General features: G+C 36.3%; 5 protein-coding genes across 11 annotated transcripts; 3 read left to right on the top strand and 2 right to left on the bottom strand.

Annotated features, from left to right (window-relative positions):
- The first annotated feature begins 1,363 nt into the window (after positions 1-1,363).
- On the top strand, positions 1,364-6,699 carry LOC147281852 (5'-AMP-activated protein kinase-like protein). 6 transcript variants are annotated; one of them, XM_086247666.1, is made up of 13 exons: positions 1,364-1,625; positions 1,715-1,828; positions 2,231-2,382; positions 2,469-3,131; positions 3,403-3,610; positions 3,907-3,967; positions 4,063-4,119; positions 4,222-4,275; positions 4,562-4,681; positions 5,122-5,246; positions 5,651-5,702; positions 5,811-5,926; positions 6,384-6,699. In XM_086247666.1, exons 1-12 carry the CDS (start codon positions 1,462-1,464, stop codon positions 5,907-5,909), a joined length of 1,869 nt encoding a protein of 622 aa, XP_086103792.1. In that variant the 5' UTR covers positions 1,364-1,461; the 3' UTR covers positions 5,910-5,926; positions 6,384-6,699. The 6 variants fall into 6 exon arrangements, with proteins under 6 accessions (XP_086103792.1, XP_086103794.1, XP_086103793.1 ...); XM_086247668.1 differs by having other exon boundaries at positions 4,228-4,275; positions 6,387-6,699; XM_086247667.1 differs by having other exon boundaries at positions 4,063-4,113; positions 6,387-6,699.
- A 590-nt stretch (positions 6,700-7,289) lies between these two features.
- LOC147281853 (translation initiation factor) lies at positions 7,290-9,759 on the top strand. The gene is made up of 6 exons (XM_086247675.1): positions 7,290-7,743; positions 8,392-8,489; positions 8,615-8,686; positions 8,802-8,926; positions 9,085-9,157; positions 9,281-9,759. The coding sequence occupies exons 1-6, from the start codon at positions 7,428-7,430 to the stop codon at positions 9,383-9,385; spliced, it is 789 nt and encodes a 262-aa protein (XP_086103801.1). The 5' UTR covers positions 7,290-7,427; the 3' UTR covers positions 9,386-9,759.
- A 1,044-nt stretch (positions 9,760-10,803) lies between these two features.
- On the top strand, positions 10,804-13,230 carry MAT3 (methionine adenosyltransferase 3). Its single transcript, XM_086247674.1, has 2 exons — positions 10,804-10,890; positions 11,715-13,230. Exon 2 carries the CDS (start codon positions 11,722-11,724, stop codon positions 12,892-12,894), a length of 1,173 nt encoding a protein of 390 aa, XP_086103800.1. The 5' UTR covers positions 10,804-10,890; positions 11,715-11,721; the 3' UTR covers positions 12,895-13,230.
- A 119-nt stretch (positions 13,231-13,349) lies between these two features.
- LOC147281855 (Thioredoxin superfamily protein) lies at positions 13,350-14,315 on the bottom strand. Its single transcript, XM_086247676.1, has 3 exons — positions 14,082-14,315; positions 13,927-13,952; positions 13,350-13,697 (listed from the first exon to the last, which is right to left on the bottom strand). The coding sequence occupies exons 1-3, from the start codon at positions 14,259-14,261 to the stop codon at positions 13,478-13,480; spliced, it is 426 nt and encodes a 141-aa protein (XP_086103802.1). The 5' UTR covers positions 14,262-14,315; the 3' UTR covers positions 13,350-13,477.
- Positions 14,316-15,102: 787 nt separating this feature from the next.
- On the bottom strand, positions 15,103-21,870 carry LOC147281856 (phosphoadenosine phosphosulfate (PAPS) reductase family protein). Of its 2 annotated transcripts, none has more exons than XM_086247673.1 (17): positions 21,627-21,870; positions 21,307-21,407; positions 20,178-20,223; positions 19,942-20,099; positions 19,646-19,763; positions 19,438-19,520; positions 18,629-18,688; positions 18,182-18,439; positions 17,988-18,084; positions 17,743-17,793; positions 17,552-17,632; positions 17,255-17,326; positions 16,992-17,054; positions 16,649-16,801; positions 15,816-15,873; positions 15,672-15,724; positions 15,103-15,580 (listed from the first exon to the last, which is right to left on the bottom strand). In XM_086247673.1, exons 2-17 carry the CDS (start codon positions 21,405-21,407, stop codon positions 15,497-15,499), a joined length of 1,536 nt encoding a protein of 511 aa, XP_086103799.1. In that variant the 5' UTR covers positions 21,627-21,870; the 3' UTR covers positions 15,103-15,496. The 2 variants fall into 2 exon arrangements, with proteins under 2 accessions (XP_086103799.1, XP_086103798.1); XM_086247672.1 differs by having other exon boundaries at positions 21,307-21,412; positions 21,627-21,869.
- Positions 21,871-23,740: the final 1,870 nt, after the last annotated feature.

Here is a 23,740-nt window from a genome sequence, read left to right on the forward strand (position 1 = left end):
TACGTGTTACGATCTCTGCTTGTAGCTTCAATCAATCAAATCATAGACGGTAGGGATTTGTTCACGTGCTTCATTGAGGCCGTGAGCCAACTTCGGGAGTTTAAGACCAAAAGACCACTACGAGATTTAAGAACCTTAGGGCCCTACACCCAATGCAAGCTTGAGCTCTAATTACCCCAACCAAGTTTGGGCCGAAGCTAGTATGTGTCCAACCCAATAAGAAATTTGATTAGACCAACCGGTCCAACTTCTCTCTTTCTCTCTATCTCTCTCTCTCTCAAATAAGAATAAAGAGGTTTAGAATCCAATCTATTTTATGAGTTTTTTTAAGACTAAAATCGATAGTGATTTAAGGTTTTTAATTAAGTCCTTTGATTTTTATTCTTTGACAGCTTTATGTTAGGTTAACTCCGAAATTTTGGACATAATTATTTTTCTTCTTTAACGACTTTATGTTAGGTTTTAACTCTAAGATTTTAAGCTCTGTCCAAAATCTCGGAGTTGAAACCTAACATGCAGCCTCTACAAAGCCCATTCTACACTCTAGGAGGGGAAATACCTTTCAAATTAGGGAAAAACTTTATTATAAATTAAAATGATTTTCTTATAAATTAAAAAGACTTTCTTATGAATTAAAAAGATTTTCTTATAAATTATTATGAATTAAAAGAATTTTCTTATAAATTTTAAAATACATTCGTTTTCTATCTAAAAACTATTTTTCTAAATGACATAAGCCTAATTATCTCTAAGAAAAATCATATAATGGTGTCAACACGATCCAATATGTAGGTTTCAAGTTTAGATTATCCCTCAAACTTGGAGAGGTAGGACTTGAAATCTCTTTAATATTTATGAAATAAATACTACTAAACAAATAGCTAGTTGGTTAGAATGGCATGCCTGAAAACTTAAGACTACTTCTAATGCATTGGTCAACATTGTACCCTTTAGTCTATAGTATCAACTATCAAGCATTTGCTGCAACCTACCAAATTCATGGTCTAAACTACTTCTCAAGCTTATTTGTTTGATTAATTAACTGTTGTTTATAAGTTTTGAACTACAAGATTTATTGTAATAAAAAAAAATCGATGTCATCCAGAATACTAAATGGTCGTGACAATTACTTCCCAAGTTTAAATTTACAAGATAAACACATAGATGACAATTTCCTAAGAAATGATTCCTAGTGAGTGGTGACATATGACCAAAGCAAAAAGAGAGGCGTTCTATTAATCATCATCAACCTAACCTAAGTACCTAACAATAACCTTAGAGGCTTAGAGCCAAATCAAAGCCATCCATGATTAAATCATATATGCTCAGAGTCACCTAGAAAACTGAAATTATAAAAGAGAAATACTATTGAATAAATAGCTAGTTGGTGACTGTTAGTATCATAAATTTTTCTATATGAGTGTAACATCACCCGGCATACCTCAACTTCGCCGATGAGCGATGGCCGCCACCCTCCCTCAGTTTCCGTGCTTCCTCTCACTCCTTTCTCACAAGCTCTCCTTCTTCGACCCGAAACACCAACCCACGCTGAAATGGACCACCCGACAACATGACCCGCCTCCCTTACACTTCGCGCTTCGCGCTTCTTCCGTCAAGAAACCCAGGTTCGGTTCGCGCTGCCCATAATTTACTTCTCGCTTTCATTTCTACTTTACATTCTTCTTCTTCTTCTTCTCTCTCACTTTTTTTTTAGGAGGAAGGTAAAGTGCAATGCGGAGCTGTGCAATGAACTCAAGGAGTTCCTTGCTGCGGTTGGACTTCCAGAAGGTCATGTGCCCTCCATGAAAGACCTCTCACAGCACGGAAGGTTCTTCGATTACCTTTTGCTCATAAATTATGTTTTGAGTTTTGTTGTTTTTCATTCTTCCAAATCGTTCGTTTGTTACTTTGCGTAATTAGGGTTTATTTGTGAAATTGAACAGTTGATTGGATGTTCTTATAATGGCATTTTGATTTCAGAGAAATTCCAGAAAGTTTCACTTTTCGATTGCTAATTGTTGGTGCCATTTTTTTTTCAAGAAATTTGAGATTATACTTGTATTCTGCTGTACTTCTAATTGCACTTGCATTTTGTATATTGCTGCAGTAACTATAATTCTACATACACACACATGTATATATATATTTATAAAGTTTTCACTTGGAGCTAGCTAAGTTGCAAATTGGCGCAAGTCTGACTGATTTTGTTTTTGTCTAAAATGGTTAATAGGGATGACCTTGCATACATTGTCAGACGGAGAGGGTATAAACTTATAAGAGAGCTTCTTGCGGACTCAACAAAAACAGATGTAGACACTAATGCAGATAACCGCATAGCTGAAAATCAGGATGCAATTGATGATCACAAAGATATTGTAACTGGTCAATATATGTTTCTTTAGTTACACTTGAAACCTTACTTTACATTATATGCAACTGTTACTGATAGCCTCTTAATAATTTAAAAGGTCAGGATCAAAGGGTGAATGATGAAGTTGAGGATTTCTCATTGTTGAATAAAGCTTCAATCTTGGAAAAAAGTTACGGTAGTTTGATTACTCATCAAGATCTGAACCAAAATGACAGTGGTCGTGTACCCGTGGAATCTTCGGCCGATTCGTTTTTGCTGGAAAAGGGCTCATATAATTTAGAAGGTCATAGTGAGCTGGTGGATAACATGGATGTCAGTGGTTACGTGTCAACCAGAATTCATATTGCGGAAAAGCATTCCAGTAGTTCTAAGTTTGGTCGGGATATGCCGTTAGAAGTTTCCACCAATTCAAGCTCGGGCGTACTTGAAGATTTATCCAACAATTCTTGTAGTTCAAATATTGGTCGGGATCTGAACTCTGATGGACGCCCTAGTATGCCTATAGAACCTGTGGTTGATAAGTCTTTGGATGGAAAGGTCTTACATAGAAGTCAGGATGAGAAGGTTGACAATATAGCTGAAGAAGTTTCCTTGTCAACCGAAGTTTCAGTTATGGAAGACCTTTCTAATTGTTCGAATCTTGAACCAACTCACAACTCTGATGGCCATAGTTATGCGCCTTTAGAATCTCCAGAAAATTTTTCCTTGGAGGAAAAGGTGGCAAAATTTGTGCAGAATGGAGACCTGGATACACTTGAAGGTATGTTTCCTTAAGATGCCGGTATTCTTTAAGTTAACAACTTTTAATATTGTTCAGTGACATATGCCATTTCTTTTTAGTTCAAGTGTACTGTCGATAGTGCTTCTTTTCTTGTTTATTGTCACAATAGATGTTCTTTAGCATTAAATCATTCTGATGTATGCTTAACTTTCATACTATTTGTTACTTTACAAATTTGTTTATCTCTCATAGCATTTATTTATTTGCATCTTTGAAATTTAATAAGTACTTGGAGCTGCTTGATGCTCAGATAATGTCTATGGTGTATTAATTGAGAGTGATGCTGAAGAAATCAAAGACAGTAAATTTGGGAACACTGAAGAGGTTCAACTAAGAATTCCTACTTCAGAGCCGTCAAAAAATGTGGTTGATGGAAGTGATGCAGCTATGGCATTGGATGGGAGGACATCAACATCTAAGCAACTTTTTCCTGATACAGCAGTTGATCCCTCTCCTAGGTTAGTAATCTGTACATCTGCTCAAAGTGCCTTATTTTCTCCTCTATTTCTTTTAATTGTTCTTTCCATTTCTGTAAACTCAACATATTAAATTCTCATCCATGGCAGTAAATTCTTTCATTTTTTAAGTATAATCAGTCATTTTATGATTTAAAAAAAAATGATTTAAACCATGATTCTAGTTATTCTGTCAACTCCTGCAGTTTATCTCACTACTCTGCTTTTCTTGCTTCTTGGTACATCAATGTTTTATTGTATTCTTAACTTTAACCTTTTTTTGTTTATACTACAAGTAGGGATGATAGTTCTTCAGCTGAAGGGCTAAGTTCTCTATCTGATGAGGATTTTGATGTTAAGGTCATTACTTATACTATGTAACTCAAAATATTAATTTTGATTGGTTGTTTGTTTTGACGACAGTATACATTAACTATTGTGTTTCTGTTTTACAGACAAGTGAAGCAGATGATCAACATGATATTAGTCATCTCAAGTTCATGCTGGTACAAGTATTTATCTGTCTCTGTCCCTCTTAAAGTTCTGTGTATATATGGAGGTTTTTTCTGTGAACTATTAATTGTAATTTTGATTTTATTCCTTTGCATGCTTAGCATCAGAAGGAGTTGGAATTGTCTCGGTTAAAAGAACTGATTGAGAAGGAAAAGGTATATTAGCTATTTTGGAAGGCTCCTTTTTATGGCAAGACCTTGTTCACAGTATCCAAACATAGAAATCAAAAAACTTGAAAGTATTACATGTGACCAATTAACAGATTTTCATTATATACATTGCACTTAACACAAATCTGCAAGGACAAATAGGTATATTGCATCTAGCAAATGTTTATGTCTTTTTGTTTGTGTTCGCATGTAATTTTTGTTATTGGAGTTTCATCTTTTTGGGTAATATAATAACTCATCTGGTTAATATGGATTTTACTTCTGCCTTTAGCTTGCTTTGTCAGTTTTGCAAACCAAGACTGAAACAGAAATCACCAAAGCACAAAAACTTGTCTCCGAAAAAGACGCAGAGTTACATGCTGCTGAAGAAAGCCTTTCAGAACTAGTGGAGGTATCACATCTGCCATTTTTCTGGACATTTCTTGTATATATTTCTTTATGCTATTAGAGCATCGTGGCAGTAAATAGGATGCTTTCTGAGCAATGAAAAGGCCTAGTATCATCTCTGATATTTCATAATTCACACATACGCATTCACATACATAAACCCAAACTTTTTCATGACATAGTAATTAGAGTTTGAACTTACTGATTACAAGAGAATTAAAAAAAAGTAGGCAATTGAGATTAGAGAGAGAGAGAGAGATTAATTTACCGGGGAAAAAGATATGCTTGTAGTTCCTTTCTGAGTATCGCTTCTGTTCTGTTTATTCATTGTTTGTATAGCCTTTAAATGATTCCATGTATTGACAAAGTGAAACTAATCACCGGACCATTGGTTGTAATTATTATATATTATACCTGCTAACTGGGATTTCCTGATTTAATCAGGTTCAGATCCAGTACTGTGGGGATGGTGAGATTGTGGAGGTGACTGGTAGCTTCAATGGTTGGCATCATAATATTCAAATGGATCCACAGCCATCATCTAGTATTGTAGACCCCATTGGATCAAGGTCTTAATGTTCTCTCTGTTTTCAAAAATGTGTATAGTTTGGCATCAAACTTTTATTTTACTTATTTATTTCTGTTGTGCCTAATTTATATTTATCTTTCCTGAAGAATCCTCATAATCAGTTTGACATATTATTGTAGGTTGTTAATCTTTTTCCCTTTTATTGTCTTGCTATTCCTTCGTTTAAAATAGCTCAAGTTGTCAATTCTGTCTTCTGGTGAAGCCCCCACAATTCCTACAGCCTAAAGGTTTTCTGGCCTTGAGCTAATTTTGTTGTTCTTTTAGAATTATGGCAATTTGATGATTTCAATTAGTGAGTTTTTTTTTTAATAGTTTTATATACTTGGTACTAAAAATTAGTAGTGGAATAATGAGCTTACTAATCACTAGGATTACATCTTCCAGGAAACCCAGACTTTGGTCAACAATGCTGTGGCTTTATCCGGGGACATATGAGGTGTGCGCACATCTAGCAGCTTAAGGATATGAACCTTTTTTTTCTTTGGCGAGAAGAATATGAATCTTTATAACTTGTCTCTAAATGTGATATGGTTGTTAATTGCAGATTAAATTCATTGTTGATGGCCATTGGAAGATTGATCCTCAAAGAGAGTCAGTTACCAGGGGTACCATATGTAACAACATTCTCCGAGTTAACAGATGAATGGCTTTGGCAGGAAGGTGACTATCTGTCTACCACTAGTAATTTATTAATATAGTTCTCACAGTTTCAAATGTTTGGTTCAAATCCCATATGGGCCATGGCGGGTTGATACTGGGCCCACCTGACAACTGAAAGTAGCAACTATGATTATATTGTTAACTTGTATGTAGGCTTACCCCCCCCCCCCCCCCCTCTCTACCCAAGCCAAAAAAAAAAAAAATGTCCACTTTCCACTTTCAGAATCATATGCATGAAACCATGTAGTTTCACTTTTCCCACTATGATGATTCTGGCATTGGATAGTTTTTACACAAGGTGTATCTCAGTTAGATACTTAGATTTGACTCTTCTATTTGCAGTCCATATTCAGATTTAAGATTCTAGGCTGATTAACTTTAGCTGGTACAAATTTATTGCTGTGTTTGTTGATCATCCTGGTGTCTTAATATTGGTTTCTGTATGTCTAATGTATAGCAGAGAAGGAGCCAAATTACTATTTACTAATTAGTTGGACTGTGAGGGTAAAGAGGCAAAATTGAAGTTGAAGCAGTCTAAAGCCTGTGCCAGCGGAACCAAAAGTTGAGTTGAAGACCACATACGAAGCATGTAAATATCTGCTACATAGTCTATTCGGCGCAGTGTATAACTGTATATCTCTGCTACTCACCACGGCAAATTCCTAATTTTGTTTTTTTAAGAGGAATTTTCCTAATAACATTTTTGCTAGAGGAATTTTAATAATATTAGTTGGCTATAAATCAGCATTTATGGTTGCAATAACTTTGGCGACCAGAATTCATATCTACCCCAAAAAAAAGAAAAAAAAGACAGGGAACCCATGACGTGCAATGTACAAGACCTGCAAATGGAATCAATGTGTTCTGAATGGAGCAAAGCCCTAATGTGCATGATACTAAGAGCTCATAAATTGACTTTCCAGGAGCATTGGAATTCCGTTGATAATTAAGAGGAGATTTTTGAATGTTTTCAGAACTACTACATGATCTACATCCCCTGTAATCCTAAATAATCGTGATGTCTAATTCTCTAGAAAAACTTACCTACACCCGCTGTATACAACGAGATTCTCACATCTAGTACATCATATAACTCACACATGACCGTGAATGTGAGACACTTGTTATATAATAAGTTTTGGACAATACTTGCCATCGGTGCATGCACCTTGGGTTCATGTACAGTCCACTCGGTCCAACAAACTCAAATCCCACTTCTCCCACACGCCTGTCACTAAAAAGTCCCGAAAGAGATTGGTTCTTAGGTTGGCGTTGAAACTTGAAACCACGTGGAAAAGTAATTACCAGTTACTGTCTAGTGTCTATACACCATACTATGTGTCCCCTTCCTCGCCTTTCCTACTACCCTGCTCGTTATCTTCACCTTTAACACATTAATTCCTTTGGTGGGTTGTCTTGCTTTCTCCTCAAGTTCATTCACAGAAGCCCACGCCATATATCTATCTTGTTGCTGAGTTTGAGTTTCTCTGTGTGTGCTAAAATGGCTATGTTTACTACTGCCTCTGCTCATCTTTCTCCCAATCTTTCTTCTCCTCTTCTGCGTACCTCTGTTGGCTCTGTATTTCCCAATGTGCCACCAACTTCCTCCAAAAGCTTCTTCCCTCTGCCACTGGCATCTGCAATTTCAACAAGTAGAAGAAGCAGAACTTTCCTCTGTCCTTTTGTGTTAAATAACAAGCTCAGTCAAGATGTTGATGAGGCTGACCAGCAAGAAGAACAAGTGGGGCAGCCCAATGAGACCCTCTTATACTCCTTCACTCCTTTGCCTCTGCTGTTTGTGGCTGCTCTTCCTGGAGGTACCAACATTTTACTATTTCCAGATGTAACATTCATGAGTAATTGTGACATCTTTGACACATGACATTTCTCAGTATAATGTTCCACCAATTGCTTTTAATCTGCTGGGGTTTATTTGCACTGTAATTCTATTTGGTTTTTGGAGGAGCTCTCAGTGTAAATGCTCTCAGTGTAAATGCAATTCTATTTTTTTATTGCCTTAGGGGAACGCAAAACTAGGATATGTACGTACACTCTATACGGAATTATAGTATGGGTATTTTTTGTGGATTCTTAGTAATTGACACTGCTAATTGAGAGCTCCCCTGATCCACCCTTGAAAAGGGATGGTTATGTGTTGTTTGGGTACAGAGATTGAGATATGGTATCAAAAGACACTGAGGTCCAAGCTTAAATAGGGTGAAGGTTCTATTATAGTCTGTTGCTCCATATGTCATTCTAACAATTAGGCTGTGCCTATTGAACTTCTTTGGGATACTTCGAGTAGCAGATTTTGTATATCATGAAAGTCTTTCTTACTTGCTGCATTTGTTCTCTGCTTCTAAAGCATGAATAGTCCTTTCATCACAGTAGCCCTTTAGATCTTCATCACAAACTGGTATATTACTAATTTGATACTCATAACGAATCTGAAAATTTGCTTATAGCTGGTGCTGTGAGATCTCTATTTGGGCCTTTTGCCGAGCTTGTCAAAACATTCGATCTTCCTGGCTGGCTTGTGCATTGGGGTCACCCGGGCAACATGGTATACCGCTTCACTCCCCTTTGTAAAAGAGTTGTACATCTCATAGTTATGCTATACAGGCCATAAGGATATTTATCTAGAGTTGCTTGACAGAATTGTCTATGATTTGCTCTTGTATTTTGCAGGCTGTTGTTCTTTTTGCTATGGGTGGCTATGGAACGTATCTTGGTTACCGGATACGGTTTTCTGATGATGTGGTACGAACTCCACTGCAGCATATGTTGTGCTTAAAACAACAATGCCATCCATTTTTAGCATCCATTTTTAGGAGTACCTTGATCATGATATATGTGGTTCTGATGAACATTTCAGGAGGAGAAAGCCAAGGCCAAAGACTTGCACCCTAAGCTTCTAGCTGGGATGTTTTTCTTTTTTGCTCTTGGAGCAACTGGTGGAATAATATCTCTTCTCACTTCAGACAAACCCATTCTTGAGAGGTACTTTTGTAAATTATGTTCCTTTGAATTTCCTTTTCTCTTCTTGGGGTTCTCTAAGTTTCTTATTTGGAAAGAGTATGCAATTGCAAATACAACAAAGAGTTTTACCTTTTGTTCTTTGCACTGAGGTTGGAAATAATATGTATCCATGTTTGCAGTCCTCATGCTGTTACAGGGCTTGTTGGCCTTGGTCTCCTGACCATACAAACTATCTTACCTGCTTTGTTTGAGGTAATGTAATGATTCTTGAGAACTTTGTCTGCCATCTATCTCTCTTATCTTTATTCTATTATTTGTCATGCAACTCAGTCCTTTTTTCTTTAATTTCTTTTTTCTTTTCCTTTTCCTTTACAGGGTAATCCTCAATTAAGAAGTGTTCATGGGGTCTTGGGTACTGGGATCATGACATTGTTTCTTGTCCATGCTGCCCTTGGACTTCAACTTGGCCTAAGCTTTTAATACCTTCTCCATACCTGGTTTTCTTGTACTTTCGATTCATTTTAGGTTTTGCTGCATATTATTTTCTACACTTGGTTTAAGTTAAGTCTATACCAGGAATAGCACTTCTACGTAATATGTGTATACACCTCATGTGTCAATATCTCTTATCATGTGACTAGATTACGTGATGAGAAAGATAGAAACAATGTGTGTATACACTCGTGAGTCGTGACAGGGAATTTTCTTTTCGGGTATCAGCCATCCAATTGAGTACAAATGCAGCAATAGGGACTAGGGAGCAGAAAAGTAGGCAAAATGGTGTAATTTGGCAGAGAAACATAGATGACAATAAATGATGAGGAAATTGTCTGCAATTTATGCAGTTTTTCAAATTGCAAATTGTCTTGTTTTTTTATGCAGCACACAGCTGTGCCACATGCACCATGCAAGCAGCCAGCTATTGGCAGTAGAAAGTTGGAGTATGCCAACGTGAGGCTGGCAATCATGTGACTCTGATTTCTTTGTTCTTGGTTAAAAACCAAAGAATATTAACCACTAATAGTCTAATAATCACAAAATTGTTTGCCTTAATTAACTTTCATTTTATCTCCACAGAATCTTTTCATTGGTATATAAGCAAATCAAGTTGTGATAACTGACCTAATTAGAAAGCATTATATCCCACACTTCTAAGACAAATTCAGACAATGATATGATAACAAAAAAGATTGAGAACCTGAAATTGTAGGCAATGACATTCCAGAGCATTATATCGTCATCATCAATTCATCATTTGACATCTAAATTGGACTTCATATAATACTAAAATGCTTATATAAGCTTAAACTTCATGTAATTATATCTAGCAATGGATCAAATTTTGAGGTTTCATAGCCTGATTATGATATGAATTTTGATAATCCTATAACTTAATAAATCAAATATAGATTTAAGATCAATTTGATCCGATGATAATTGTACCTAATGCAACATGATTTATTTACTATAAGCATATGTATAAGAGTAATGTAATATTCAATTACTAAACAAACTGAGAGTGTGAATAGCATTATCAAAATTCGATAATATGATCATACTTCAAATCCGATAACTCGAATATAACTCGGATTTGGATTCGGATATAGGCCCAAACCAACTACCAGTACCAACCTGATTACATGACTACATGTGGTAGGTTACTTAGGTAGGTCCCACCATTACCTACATACTGAGTTGGCAAGATTTGATATGCGGATCCAAAGTCGACGTGGCAAGAAGGTGCAGAATAGGGACGGAGCAGCAGGAAGCAGGCAAGTGGAGTGAGGAGCAGCCAATCAAATCCAAACATAGAAAGCGAAGCCAGATGGCAGAGATTGAGAAAATGCGAGTCACGTAAGTTGCGCCTCTCCTCCTACTCTTTCAACTTGTATATATAAAAAAATAAATAAAACTCTCTTCTTCTCCTCGTCTTTCATTTCTTCACGTCTCACATTCCTTCTCTCTCGCTCCATCAACACACAGAGGTTCGTTCATGGCTGCCCCATTTCCTTTTTCTGTATTGCTTTTCATTCAATGTGCTCTAGCTATCTCGATCTAATGCTTTGTAATTGCTTTCAACACCTACTGTTTGTCAGATTGATATATACATCTCATTTTCATTCTGCATATCATTTGTTTTATTTAGATCCGATTTCATTACATTCTTATCACTTGTGATCTCATTTTCACTGGTGGATCTCATCAAGAGTTCTGGTGTTTAATTAGATCTAGATTTGTGGTTGCAATTGTTGTGTTAAATGCCATCAATCATTCTCTAGATTTAAGAATCTAAATTTTCATTTCATTATTGCCATAATGTACACAAAGATTGTGCATGATCTTATATTACTGGGCATAGGTATTACATTGCTATTCTACATTTTCACATTTATTTGATTTCAAAGAATTTGGTGGACAATCAAGTGCTATTTTTGTTTATTTAAATTGATCTGTAAGCATACAGCAATTATATGTAAATGTAATGTGGGTTCATTATAGACTTCTTATGTCTATCATTAGAAATTGAGAATGGTAGTGGTTCCACTTGTATATGAGAGTGATAAAATGTAGATTTTATGCCAAAGGGATAAGGTTGGTTGCTAGCAGGATGATTATGGTGTAGCTGATCTGGGTATTGAAACGCTTGCATTCAAAATCTCAATGGGGATATGAGCTCTATTGTAAATGACGGGAATAGCTGATTTGGACATTTAAGCATTTTATAATCTTATATGCTTTGTTTTGTTGACATTTTAATATTTTCTTGTCGAAATGGAGAAATAATGCATTTTTTTTTTGTTTTTCCCAGACTAGAGATGGATAGCTTCCTCTTCACCTCTGAATCTGTCAATGAGGGTCACCCCGACAAGCTCTGCGACCAAGTCTCAGATGCCATCCTTGATGCTTGCTTGGAACAAGACCCAGAGAGCAAAGTTGCATGTGAGACATGTACAAAAACTAACATGGTCATGGTTTTTGGTGAGATCACAACCAAGGCTAAGGTAGATTATGAGAAAATAGTGCGGGATACTTGCAGAGGCATTGGGTTTACATCACCCGATGTAGGCCTTGATGCCGACAACTGCAAGGTCCTTGTCAACATTGAGCAACAGAGCCCTGACATTGCACAAGGAGTGCATGGCCACCTCACCAAGAAGCCTGAGGAAATTGGAGCTGGTGACCAAGGCCACATGTTTGGTTATGCCACAGATGAAACACCTGAGCTCATGCCTCTAACTCATGTCCTTGCTACCAAGATTGGTGCCAAGCTTACCGAGGTCAGAAAGAACAAAACTGTCCCGTGGCTGAGGCCTGATGGTAAGACACAAGTGACCGTTGAGTACCGGAATGAGAATGGGGCCATGGTCCCTCTTCGGGTGCACACCATTCTCATCTCAACCCAACACGATGAGACTGTCACAAATGAGCAGATTGCTACTGATTTGAAAGAGCATGTGATTAAACCAGTTGTCCCATCCCAGTACATTGATGACAAGACAATTTATCACCTCAACCCTTCAGGTCGGTTTGTCATTGGCGGACCCCATGGAGATGCTGGGCTCACTGGCAGGAAGATTATTATAGATACCTATGGTGGTTGGGGTGCTCATGGTGGTGGTGCTTTCTCAGGGAAGGATCCAACAAAGGTGGACCGAAGTGGTGCATATATTGTAAGGCAGGCAGCGAAAAGTGTGGTGGCATCTGGGCTTGCTCGGCGCTGTATCGTTCAGGTTTCTTATGCAATTGGTGTCCCAGAACCACTATCAGTATTTGTTGATACCTACAAAACTGGCAAAATTCCAGACAAGGACATATTGGCTCTTATTAAGGAGCAATTCGACTTCAGGCCTGGAATGATTGCCATCAATCTTGATTTGATAAGAGGAGGCAACTTCAGGTACCAGAAGACTGCTGCCTATGGTCATTTTGGCCGTGATGACCCAGATTTCACTTGGGAGACCGTAAAGCTCCTGAAGCCAAAGGCTTGAAACAGTGAGCTACTTTCGGCAATTGGTTACCATCGTAGCCATTATCCTGCTTGTTAGAGAAGAATAAAGAAGCTTCAATGCATGCGTCTGATGTTGAGGTCTACATTTCAAGGCTCAAGTTAGAGTTGGGAATAGCCTAATAGGAGATGTGTGCTTTAAAGTTGAGGTAGAAGCAAATTTAGGAACCCTGTAGCATTTGTTGCATTGTTTTTTCTCGCTGTGTCAATTTTTGTGTTTCCATTCTTTGACATTACCCAGCTACTTGATTGTTGAGGATTCTGGCATGTCATTTGATTGACCAATTTTTCAAATTTATCAGATTGATTTTTTCTCCCAGTTGAAGATCATTGTGAACAAACAAAATCTAATAATTGTATGAATTTTAGATTGCAATCATTCAAATTTCATGATTTAAACAGAGCAATCCCATCTTTTGTGAGCTGTATACCTCAAAATATCATAGCCAGGGATTCTGTAACTTCAATTATAGCTTGTGTGCAAATTATACAACCATATTGAATACAGAAAACTATACCTAGAGCTAAATGTTGTTTGAAATAGTCATCATTCCTAGCATAAGTCTTCATGAGTGCAACCACAAGCGATCGTGCAGCCGCTCTTCTCCGGCACCAAACATCTCATCGACCCTTTCACCATCTCGGTAGAAATGGAAGGTGGGCGTATACCGAATGTGCTGAGTTGTTTCAGGGCATTCATCAATGTCTGCATAGATGAAGGAAAGCTTTGGGAAGCTATTACTCAGCTGGCAGAATGCAGGGAGGATCTGGTTACACACACGACACCTGAAAATGAGAACAAACCAACCACATTAAGTTATACACAATGTTGTAGCTTCTGTGCCAAGTATTCCGTGGGCAAATTAAAAGGGGAAATAGATCAATTCCATTGTGTAAGCTAAAACAATTCGCTCAATATGTCATAGAGGCTATACATCAAACACCTTGAGTTCAGAATACATGTGTATATAGTTTTAAAACTGTAGGAGAAAGAAGAACAAAGCTTGTGACGTACCAAGATGCACCATAGTTGATAACAGCCTGCAAAGAGTTGAAAAGAGAAAGAAAACCGAAAATGATTAGTACCCAAGACGCAAGCAAGGACTAGTTACAGGGGAAAATAGCAAAAAACAAAAGTAAAAGGTGGGTTTTGGGAAAATGGGTACTTACAGGGGATTTGCAGGACTTGATTTGAAGAAGAAGGTGCTTGAGGTTTTGGTCGCTAGAAGCACTCTTTAGGTTTCCATGGCGATTGTCTGGTAAATCCAAGCCCGTGCCCTCTAATCCCTTCTTGGTGTTGTTGGCTAACTTGGCTTCGTCTCCGGTCCACCCAACAACCCCTCCCTCCATTCTTTCCTTCAATTGCTCTCTTCTGTTCTGCTCAGGGAATGCCTGCTTAGCACGCCGAATGGCCACATTTATATTCCAATACGGTCCCATTTAAATCAGCTTTTTACTCTCTTTGCGGCCTATCAGATTTTTTTACTGAACACACTCTTGTAAATAAATAAAAAAGTAAATGATTTGAGGGTCTATTTTACACTTTTTTTCATTATTTTCAAATGTTAAAAAGGTCAACTCTATCCCTGGCAAAAAAAAAAAAGGTCAACTCTATGATAAATAAATTCATCTTATAGAAAAAAATGCTCTTAAATTGACCAAAAAAAAGGGGCAGCTAAGTGCACATAAAGCACTATTTGATATTAATTTTGCAACAATGAACATGACAGGTTGATGTGACTTTAAGGATTATTTTGTGTGTCTTATCTTATTTTTTTTTATAAACTTTTAACATATTTATGTAAGAAAAAAATTATAAATATCATGTTATGTCTGCGTGTTTTTCCATTAAGATGGGCCATCACCGATTTTTTGAGGATGGGCCAACTTATCATGATACTTTCTTTAATGGCCTAAAAACACCCTAAATAAAATTAATTTTCCTTATTTATAATTTTTTAATAAAATTAATAGTGTTTTTCTGTTGTTGTAACAGCCACCACTGTATAATCCACTCATATTACAGGGAATTTGGTGTTACAGTCGCACAGAAAAAAAATTCTCTAGGAGCTGATCATCTTGGGGTGCCCTTCTTTTCAGCCATGTACAATTTCGTAGATAGATTGTGTCATTTTTAAATTCATGTTTTGGACTCGTATTGAAGATTTTCAACCCAAAAGAGACAAGTAAATGACCCATCGATCAAGATATAGCTAATGAAAAATAAAGAAGTAAAGAACCACCAGTTATAGCAGAGAATCCAAGTCCGTTATAGTAATGTAATTGTAGCGAACTGTGAGATTCAAACTAGTACAAAGTCAATTTCTATTTGACCATTTTGTTCATAACAACATATTGTCAATATTTTCCTCCATTTATAGGGGGCTTCGCCAGTTACCAGCATCTACAATCTTGTATTGTTTTTCTTTTCCTGATCCTTTTATTCCCTTCCAAATGCCAGTTGCATGATCTCCTTGTTCCATTGACATTTTGAAGCATCAGAAGACGCGATCAACTTGAGTTCAGGGGTGGATTAACTCAGGCATTTGAAGCATCAGAAGACAGTACTTGAGCCACCACCACCTTCAACTCGAGTGGATTGAAGTGAAAGCCCCCGGATGGACCTTCTTGCACATTACTTCTATGGCTGATTCAATTCGATCTTGGTCCTGCAACCAAATTTCTTAAAAGAGTTACTTTCATTGGCACAACATCAAAAATTTAATTGCATATTTGAAAGCTTGGGAACTGTTCTTGTACCTTGCCCTCAAAATAAATTATAAGAGGATCACGTCTTGATTTGCGATGACACCCTTGATGTTTCACATGGAAGATCACAATTGGAATGAGATACAATATATCATGTTCTCCTGATAATCTACAGTTTCCAAAAAACGCACTTACCAATGTATAGGTCTGGAAATTCAAGGCAAAGTTTTGACAGAGGTTGAGCAATTTCTACCTGCATTTTCAACAAAAAAAAGTGAGGAAAAGAAAAAAAAAAAAGATGATTACACAAACAGTATTGTATCAATATTTTTTATGCATATCAAAATTAACTGAATGCTAATACTACTGTCTATGTTTGACACTAGAGAGATTCCAGAATTTCTAAGAATATGTGAGCTTCTCAAATTACCCAACTCAGGACTTCCATGTCCAACATTCAGAAAGATGGATATAAGATCCTCATGATTGTGTGGGCATGTTAATTTTACCCCACCACACAAAAAGGCACACCACTTATCACTCCTAGTATTAGCAAAAATGTCTATAGGTTCATCTCAGAGATCATAGTTGCATCCATGAATGGAATGACGATATGGTAAATGGGCCAAGAATATAGTATAAGCATCATATATTTGCAGTAAGAGGGTTATGATTATAATCTACGTGCCTAAAATATATTTGCAGCACCAGGGCACAAAATTTTTTATGTTAAAAATTCATATGCTGTCATGGAAGCTACACTATGAAAGGTGAGAAAAATTAGGGAAGCAAAATCACTCTTGGGAGAAGAACAACTAATCAACATTGGGGGGAGACGGAGCAAGCAATGCTCCAGATTTCTTGAAAGAATAATAATCAAATAGGCTCTCACATCACTCTCCAGGCTAACAGTAAATTCTTTAGTATTAGCAGGGATTGCAATATGTAAGTATGTATAGTATATGTACACCCACCAAAACTCAAGACGTTGATTTATTGACAGCATCATGGAATAATAAACTACATACATCTGTCAGACTTGTTGTCAGGCGCTTAGATACAAATGGTTGCATCATTATTAATGTGCCACTGGATCTCATTAGTTCAATCAGACAGTTCCACTCCTCGTCCAGCTCCAATACATTTGTTGCCGTAAGGATTATTACATTTTTACACTTGATCTACAAGGATCAATCAATGGATACTATATAATTAGTACTTCATTAATCAAAGCATCCATATGCGCACGTATCCAAAAAGAAAGACATAAATAGTTTTTGCTAGTTGAAGCCTCAATACAGTGTTCTTAAATTCTAGCTAACCAGAGATACAAGAAACATAACTATCATATGCGAGCTTCCAGGCACATACCAAAGGGACACGCAGCTTTTCGTGATGCAATAATTCAGTAATACCTTCGGGCAACAGAGCCATCTGAGAAGGAAAAGACAAGGATAAGGTCAAAATCATGCTGTAAAGACTCTAGCACTATATTACACGTAAAATAACAATTGATGCTTGATGGGAACATAGTACACAAAAGGTAACAACCACCAGAAGATGAAAACATGATGAGATCATGCTATCATAGGATTGCAGAACTCAAAAATAAGAAATTCTTGACAATGAAGTACCTCATTCCGGTCACCAGTGCATTGATCACCTATAAGATGCCTCAGATATTCTTCAAATTCTTCATCAGGAGCCTAAATTAATGAAAATTGACCAACCCAAACATAGTTAGTGGACAACCACAAAACTGGCACAAATTAGGACATGTCAATGATATTCCTATGAACACCATTATACTAGTACATGATAACATGAAGCTTGCAGGGTCAAAGATTTCCTTTTTCCAAGAATGAAGGACTAATAGACTCAATGGCATATCAGTATTTGGTGCTTTAGAAAGTTCACTTAAAAAAACGTACCAGACGAACCCCAAAAGCCTTTGCAACACCTGCCAAAGTAACATCTGAATGCAGTGGGCCTACCCCTCCATATATAAATACCTTGTCAAGTAATAATTGTATGAAGAATCAGAACCAAGAAAGGCAAAACCCAAACATTTCATCACCAGAAAACCACCAAAAGAACTCTCCAACAAATTGTAACGATGTACCATATCATTAGTTGATTGTCGTCGCTCGACTTCTTCGGCCACAGAATCTATCTGTTACCAAAAGAATGTCATAAAAGATGAAAATGTAAGGTGATTTGAATAAAATGCATGTTTCAAGTTCCATATGTAACTGCACATCCATCATGGCAGTGACTTACATTGATACAAACAGGTACAATTGTTAAAAAAACAGTAACTAGGCCAAACTATGTTTTATTAAATTTTATTTCATGACAGTAACTCACATCGTTTCGAATGACAGAAGTTTGTGATACCGACCAACCAATGGAATGGAGCTTTCTACACAGCAAAGGCCCCAATTGATCCTCAACAGTGCCAGACCTGAGCTATCAAACAGATAAAAACAGAACAAATAACTTCAGCAATAACATTGAGTAGAATAAAAGGTTTAGACCAGATACTAAGCAATAGGACTTACAGAATCTCATCCCCCACAGCGATGGCTGAGGCCATGAGTAAGCTACTCTTATGTAAGTCCACACTGTTAAGACCATTGATAACAGCAGGCAAATGCCCACAAACTGAAGGAGGAACTTTTTTAACTCTCCCTGCTCTCTCTAATCTTCCATCAGAAAGCAAATATGCAGGCCTAAATACTTCTTTGCTTCCGGAGGAATTGTTAATGCACAATAATGCATTTGGAACTGTATCATATACACTTCCAATTGAAGTATAACTGTGAAAATGAAGAAAATAACAAAACCAATCGGTTGAATATGACTAAATTATCATAATCAGAATGAAATCAAATGACAAATATAATATCTGCATCAGCCACAAACTTGTAAAACTTAAAAGTATGGCTAGCACCAAGAAAAGCCAAGCATAAGAAGCAACAGTTCAAGCCACATAGAGAAAGTATTACCCTTGATCATAAAGACTGCAGTATGGAACCTTGCAAGTTAAGAGAAAGGCCCACACATCTCTGCAACGGAACACATGGAAGTCAAACCTTTTGAGTTTAGAGCAAGTGGAAAACAAACATTTCCTCTTCATTAGCATCACCATGAGCATTCATGGAGATAGAGATAATAAACAAATTAGTCCCACACAAAAGTTGAGTATCTATGTAAGAATGGCACTTGAGAACAAAAAAAAGTTGTTCCCAATTTACTAAGCCATCATTAGATGCAACCAGAAGCTAAACAGATTTGACAGAAAATGAAATATTAAAAACCCTTTGCGAAATCCACTATGACCGTCACAAGAAAGATGATTATTCCTCCAGCCATATTGAAATGACAGAAAAGCTCCTTACGGAAGAAATGAACTTGGCGTACTCGGTACTCCTGCAGTATATATCTCCCTAGAATTTTTAGGCAATGCCCTACAACTAGTGTCACGAAGTGCTACAGAGCTTTCTTTTTGGCTCAAGCTATCATAGGCAATGAGTTTGTGTGAATATGCTTTCATATGACTTTGAAAGCCCTCCTATTGCATTGAACACTTGTTAGTCAATACCGAGTAGTAGAACTATTTTCCCGTGGCTTATGCAGGGCTTTTATTGTTTCCCAGTAAGTGAAAATTTTATCTAAAGAAATATTTATAGAAACTCCAAATTTTCTTTTGTTGTAGGAGTAAAGCACAATGGAGACAACTTTGCTCTCTAACGGCCCTTTCCATTTGCCAAAGAGAAAGTAAATAGAAGAGAGAGCATATGGTACATGAACAAACCTGTATGACCAATCCAAGATAGGATTCACCCTCATGAAAGGTGGCCATCCAGGTGAACTAGGAGAGAACTGTTCTTGCCCTACCTTCAAGATTGAAAAATTCTCAAAAGTTAAGACATCTTTATCAGAAAACTTAGGAAAATAATCTAACAGCCAGAGATACGTCTACAATATGATTGTGTCTTTTCTGATATAGAAAATCAAAGTACCGCAGTAGGATCACCCATTCGGACACCAAGGAAAATAGCTCTGATTGGTTTGGCTTTTAGTAACGCCTCCAAACCAGACTTGAAATCTGAGCAAATGATATCCAATTGCATACCATAGCTGCTTAAATAAGAATATGTCAATCAAAGGCTAGATTCTCCAACATTTAATAGGCTTAGTAAAAGTAAATAAATTAATTAAAATCTTATAATCTTGCTAAACCTAGAAACCTTATGAAAGTACAATGACATTTAAAGACAAAATAAACAACAAGGGGAAAAAGGGGAGCATCTCTCACGTATCGGCTGTATCATAAGTAAAAGAGTTGATTTCAGGGAAAGCAGATGGGCCCTCAAAATATATTGTTCGGACTGGAAAATCTTTTACACCCCCATTAGAACAGCTTTGCTCCCCTTTATGTAAAAAGTAGCCAGCCCTAAGTAGGTGCAGCAAAACCTACATAACAAAGTTATTACTATCAATGAGACAGAAGACAATTCATAGATCACGTAAGAAAATCAATTGAAAACTTACAGTTGAATCCTTTCCCCCATTGAAGCTGAAGGCGACCTCTTCAATACTGTTGAGGACAAAAAATCAGTACTTTCATATAGAGCAGGGTGTTAAAATTTCAATTTTTCAACGGTGGAGTTCGAATGTGATATACCGAACTTCAAGGTATCTAAAGTGCAGGAGCACCTCAAGAGCATTCATTCATTTCTATTCATTTTATTATGTTATTAATTTCCTATATAGTTTACTTCAATTAATCATATAATGATTTTTAAACTCAATGTCTGTCATTAAGCAAGGAAAGAGTATTTGGCACAAACAATGACAAATAATTATTGTTAAAGGGAGGTGTGATTTAGGACATTTTGGTTTAGTCCAACCTTTGTGCCATTAATGTTATCATATTGCCCAAATCACCAGCAACACGTGGTGTATACATCTAAAGAATCATGAAGGGATAGTGACAATCGACAAGTACTGACAATCAACAAGTACCGACAATCAACAAGTACCGACAATCAACAAATTCATCACTTAGATTTGAATAAGTATAATTACAAGATACATAGACACATCCATATCCAAATATTTGCCTGTCTTTTACAAATCAAAACCCTATCAGGATTTAACTAACCTCCCCATTTGTTTTCCTTTTCATTATATTGTAGGTTTAGCACCTCACAACAAGAGCATTACTTGATACAAAACTAAACATGTCACAAAAATCAAACACAATGCTGTGGTGTCCGCATTGAATTCAATTATGAAAGATACAAAGGGGAAGGTAAAACAATTATAGCGAATATGAAGGGGAGCAGAAATATTTGTCACAGCAGAATTGATACAGAGGTTTTAGCTCAATCCCTTTCATTCATGAGAAAATGTACTAAAATTGAAAAGAAAGTAAATGATTTTTATAGAGTTCACTAAATGGAAATTTATAGGTGCACCAACTGGCTTTGTTACAAGTTACAGCCACTTGATTCAGTTTGAACACGCTCTGCATATTTCTTAAGAACTAAAGAACCTAACCGAGGATTAAAGCCTCTTGACCCATAAAAATCAGTACCCAGTTTAGAAAACATACATGAAACTGGAAAAATAACAAAAACAAAAACAAATGACCACAAGGGAACAAAGAAGAACTTACGAGTATAGCGCAAGAGTTCTCTGAATAACAAAGATAGCATTGTTGTACTTGGTCTTAAGCCTTCGATCATCACACTCTCTGATTGCTTTTTCAATCTCCATCTGCCCTGAGACACAAAAATCAAATACACAATTATCAAACACTAAAAAACCAAACAAATGGGCTTCCATAGATTTAACAAATTTGCTTCTTTCTGAAAAATAAAGCAAATGGGTATTCTTGAATAACACAAATTTGGCCTCTTCAACCAAATTCAGCAAAAGGGTTTCAAAAAATTGAACAAATTTTGCTGTCTTTGCTTAGCAATGCCGAAATCTCACCTGGTAATACTAGTCTTAGAAGAAATGAAAACCTTGGAAGAGGAAGCTGGTAAATAAAGCTCAAACTGAATGAGAGTATGAGACTATACTATGGAATTTGCAAGTTGTGTTGAATCAAAACAAGTTTGGGTGAGTAATAGTTTGGGAGTATTAAGTGTATGATGGATGCCACAGGTTGTTTATCTATGAAACGGGTGTTGTTCTATTTGGCATATAATATCAACGCTTCGCGCACAGCCAAGGTAGCTGTTGCAAGCAAATGCGATGAACCGGATCGGGACGTTATAGTCTCTAATAATAATAATATTCTCCAGTAACTTATTCCGTAAAGCATCTTTATTAAATTTCTATGTTTTGAGGAGACATAGAAAAATGAAAAATCTATGAAATATAAAAAATAGTGATCAATAGTTCGATACCTAAAATAGAGTAATTTTTCAATCTAACTGTCACACATAATATTATATCCTTAAAAATTATAAATTCATGGATTAGAGTATGTTAAATTTTTTTCTAAATTTAAATTTGATAAAAAATGATATAAAATACAGTTCCAATTATTTTTAAAAATCTTTCTAAATTTGGGATTTTTCTAAAAAAATTTCAAAATAAAATTGAATGGATGGGGCTCCACCAATAGTCGGATTTTAGACTAGTAATCCAAACAAAAAAAAAATTTAGGGCTCTAAGTGATGCATATTCATTTTGAACGGAGAAAGAATGTATATTTCACACATTTTTTTTTTATTATCAACAATTGATATTCATAAGATTTGAACTCAATATCTTCTTCCACACAAAAGAGAATCTAGGGGCCACACTAAACAAAATGGTTATTGGCATATATTTCACATCTTATATTTATTTATTTTTCATTTAAATATTGTCAAAGTTAAGTAGATCGCGTCTGAATTTGTAATTATAGAATAAGAAAAAACATATGCAATTTAAAAATACTGTAGACAAGAATGAATTTAATCAAAATTTCTGATTCTATGTACTTGTAATTTTAAAGATAATTATGACCATAATGATTCTTTTGGTGTTATGTTGCCGCCATCACCGTCATAACAACCATGGAATCATGACAGATTTGGTCGCATCACTACAAATTTATCATATCCATTGTAGAACATCACGACTAGTTGTAGTGGCAAAATCGGTCGCAGTCCGCAGATAGAGACTAACACTCGTGAGTACAAAATTTACTTGCAAACTTTTTTTTTTTTGTATAAATTAATCCCAAGGACAAAAAATTCAAGGTTTATAACTGGAAATCTAGCCAAATAAAAAATTAAGTTAAAAGCCCAATCTATTCGCATTTGCGGGACTGGACGTCGAAAACAAGCTACTGAGTGCTTGGCCACCGAGAGCTCAGTATTCTTGCCGAGAGTTCGATGGACGCAAATGCATCCTCCATCTGCAGATTTTAGGTTACAAATACATCTTTTTTAAGTTGTAGATGTCTCTTTTTAGTTGGAGATGCAACTTTTTAGGTTGTATATGACAGTTTTTAGGTTGTAAAGGCATGTTTTAGGTTGCAGATGCAGAAATGAAGTTGCAGATTTGCAAGTGCCGAGCGCTCAGTAGGATTTTTGTTCTGCAACTTAACTTTTGGGTCACGTAGACTTAGACTTATATTTCTTTCTCATTTTGGGTTTTTACTTAAAACACCTTCTTCTTTTTTTCTCTCTATGATTCACCTCTAATTGGCCAACCATGGCCACACTAAAAGCAAAAATGTTGCCAAAGCCAAATTCGTTTGGCCTTATGATTAAGTTTCTAAGGTTTGGTAATAAATTTTCTAGTGAGTGGAAAGGTATTTGAATATGTGAGGGAGAGTAAAAAAATGGATTAAGATAAAGATAAATTGATAATTTGATTCTCCATGATGTAATCATCAAAGAAGATAAAATCATAAAACTTAGAAAAAATATCAAAAGAGGTATTTTTCAACCCAACAAAAGAAAAGAAAAAAAAAAAAACCTCAAAGAGAATCGTTTTTTCTTTTTTGCCATCTCAGAAAGAATAGTCAAATATCAATATTTATGCCATTTTACTTGTTTTAAAAAAGAGGTCTCTCAAAAGTCAGAACCACTGTTCGAGAATAAGCA

Source organism: Dryas octopetala, chromosome 6 (assembly GCF_963921425.1).
Source record: "Dryas octopetala chromosome 6, drDryOcto1.1, whole genome shotgun sequence".
NCBI classification, from domain to species: Eukaryota; Viridiplantae; Streptophyta; class Magnoliopsida; order Rosales; family Rosaceae; genus Dryas; species Dryas octopetala.

Excerpts from the sequence above, each read along its gene's own strand:
- LOC147281852 (XM_086247666.1), top strand. The coding sequence starts at position 1,462 with ATGGCCGCCACCCTCCCTCAGTTTCCGTGCTTCCTCTCACTCCTTTCT. Across the intron at positions 1,829-2,230 it reads GACCTCTCACAGCACGGAAG|GGATGACCTTGCATACATTG; the intron begins GTTCTTCGATTA and ends AATGGTTAATAG. Across the intron at positions 5,703-5,810 it reads TTTATCCGGGGACATATGAG|ATTAAATTCATTGTTGATGG; the intron begins GTGTGCGCACAT and ends TGTTAATTGCAG.
- LOC147281856 (XM_086247673.1), bottom strand. The coding sequence starts at position 21,407 with ATGGAGATTGAAAAAGCAATCAGAGAGTGTGATGATCGAAGGCTTAAG. Across the intron at positions 18,085-18,181 it reads GCTGTGGGGGATGAGATTCT|GTCTGGCACTGTTGAGGATC; the intron begins GTAAGTCCTATT and ends TTGATAGCTCAG. Across the intron at positions 15,581-15,671 it reads TAATTTATTTTGAGGGCAAG|GACCAAGATCGAATTGAATC; the intron begins GTACAAGAACAG and ends ATTTGGTTGCAG.
- LOC147281853 (XM_086247675.1), top strand. The coding sequence starts at position 7,428 with ATGGCTATGTTTACTACTGCCTCTGCTCATCTTTCTCCCAATCTTTCT. Across the intron at positions 8,490-8,614 it reads GGGGTCACCCGGGCAACATG|GCTGTTGTTCTTTTTGCTAT; the intron begins GTATACCGCTTC and ends TGTATTTTGCAG. Across the intron at positions 9,158-9,280 it reads TCTTACCTGCTTTGTTTGAG|GGTAATCCTCAATTAAGAAG; the intron begins GTAATGTAATGA and ends TTTCCTTTACAG.
- MAT3 (XM_086247674.1), top strand. The coding sequence starts at position 11,722 with ATGGATAGCTTCCTCTTCACCTCTGAATCTGTCAATGAGGGTCACCCC.
- LOC147281855 (XM_086247676.1), bottom strand. The coding sequence starts at position 14,261 with ATGGAGGGAGGGGTTGTTGGGTGGACCGGAGACGAAGCCAAGTTAGCC. Across the intron at positions 13,953-14,081 it reads TCAAGTCCTGCAAATCCCCT|GCTGTTATCAACTATGGTGC; the intron begins GTAAGTACCCAT and ends AACTCTTTGCAG. Across the intron at positions 13,698-13,926 it reads ATCAACTATGGTGCATCTTG|GTGTCGTGTGTGTAACCAGA; the intron begins GTACGTCACAAG and ends TCTCATTTTCAG.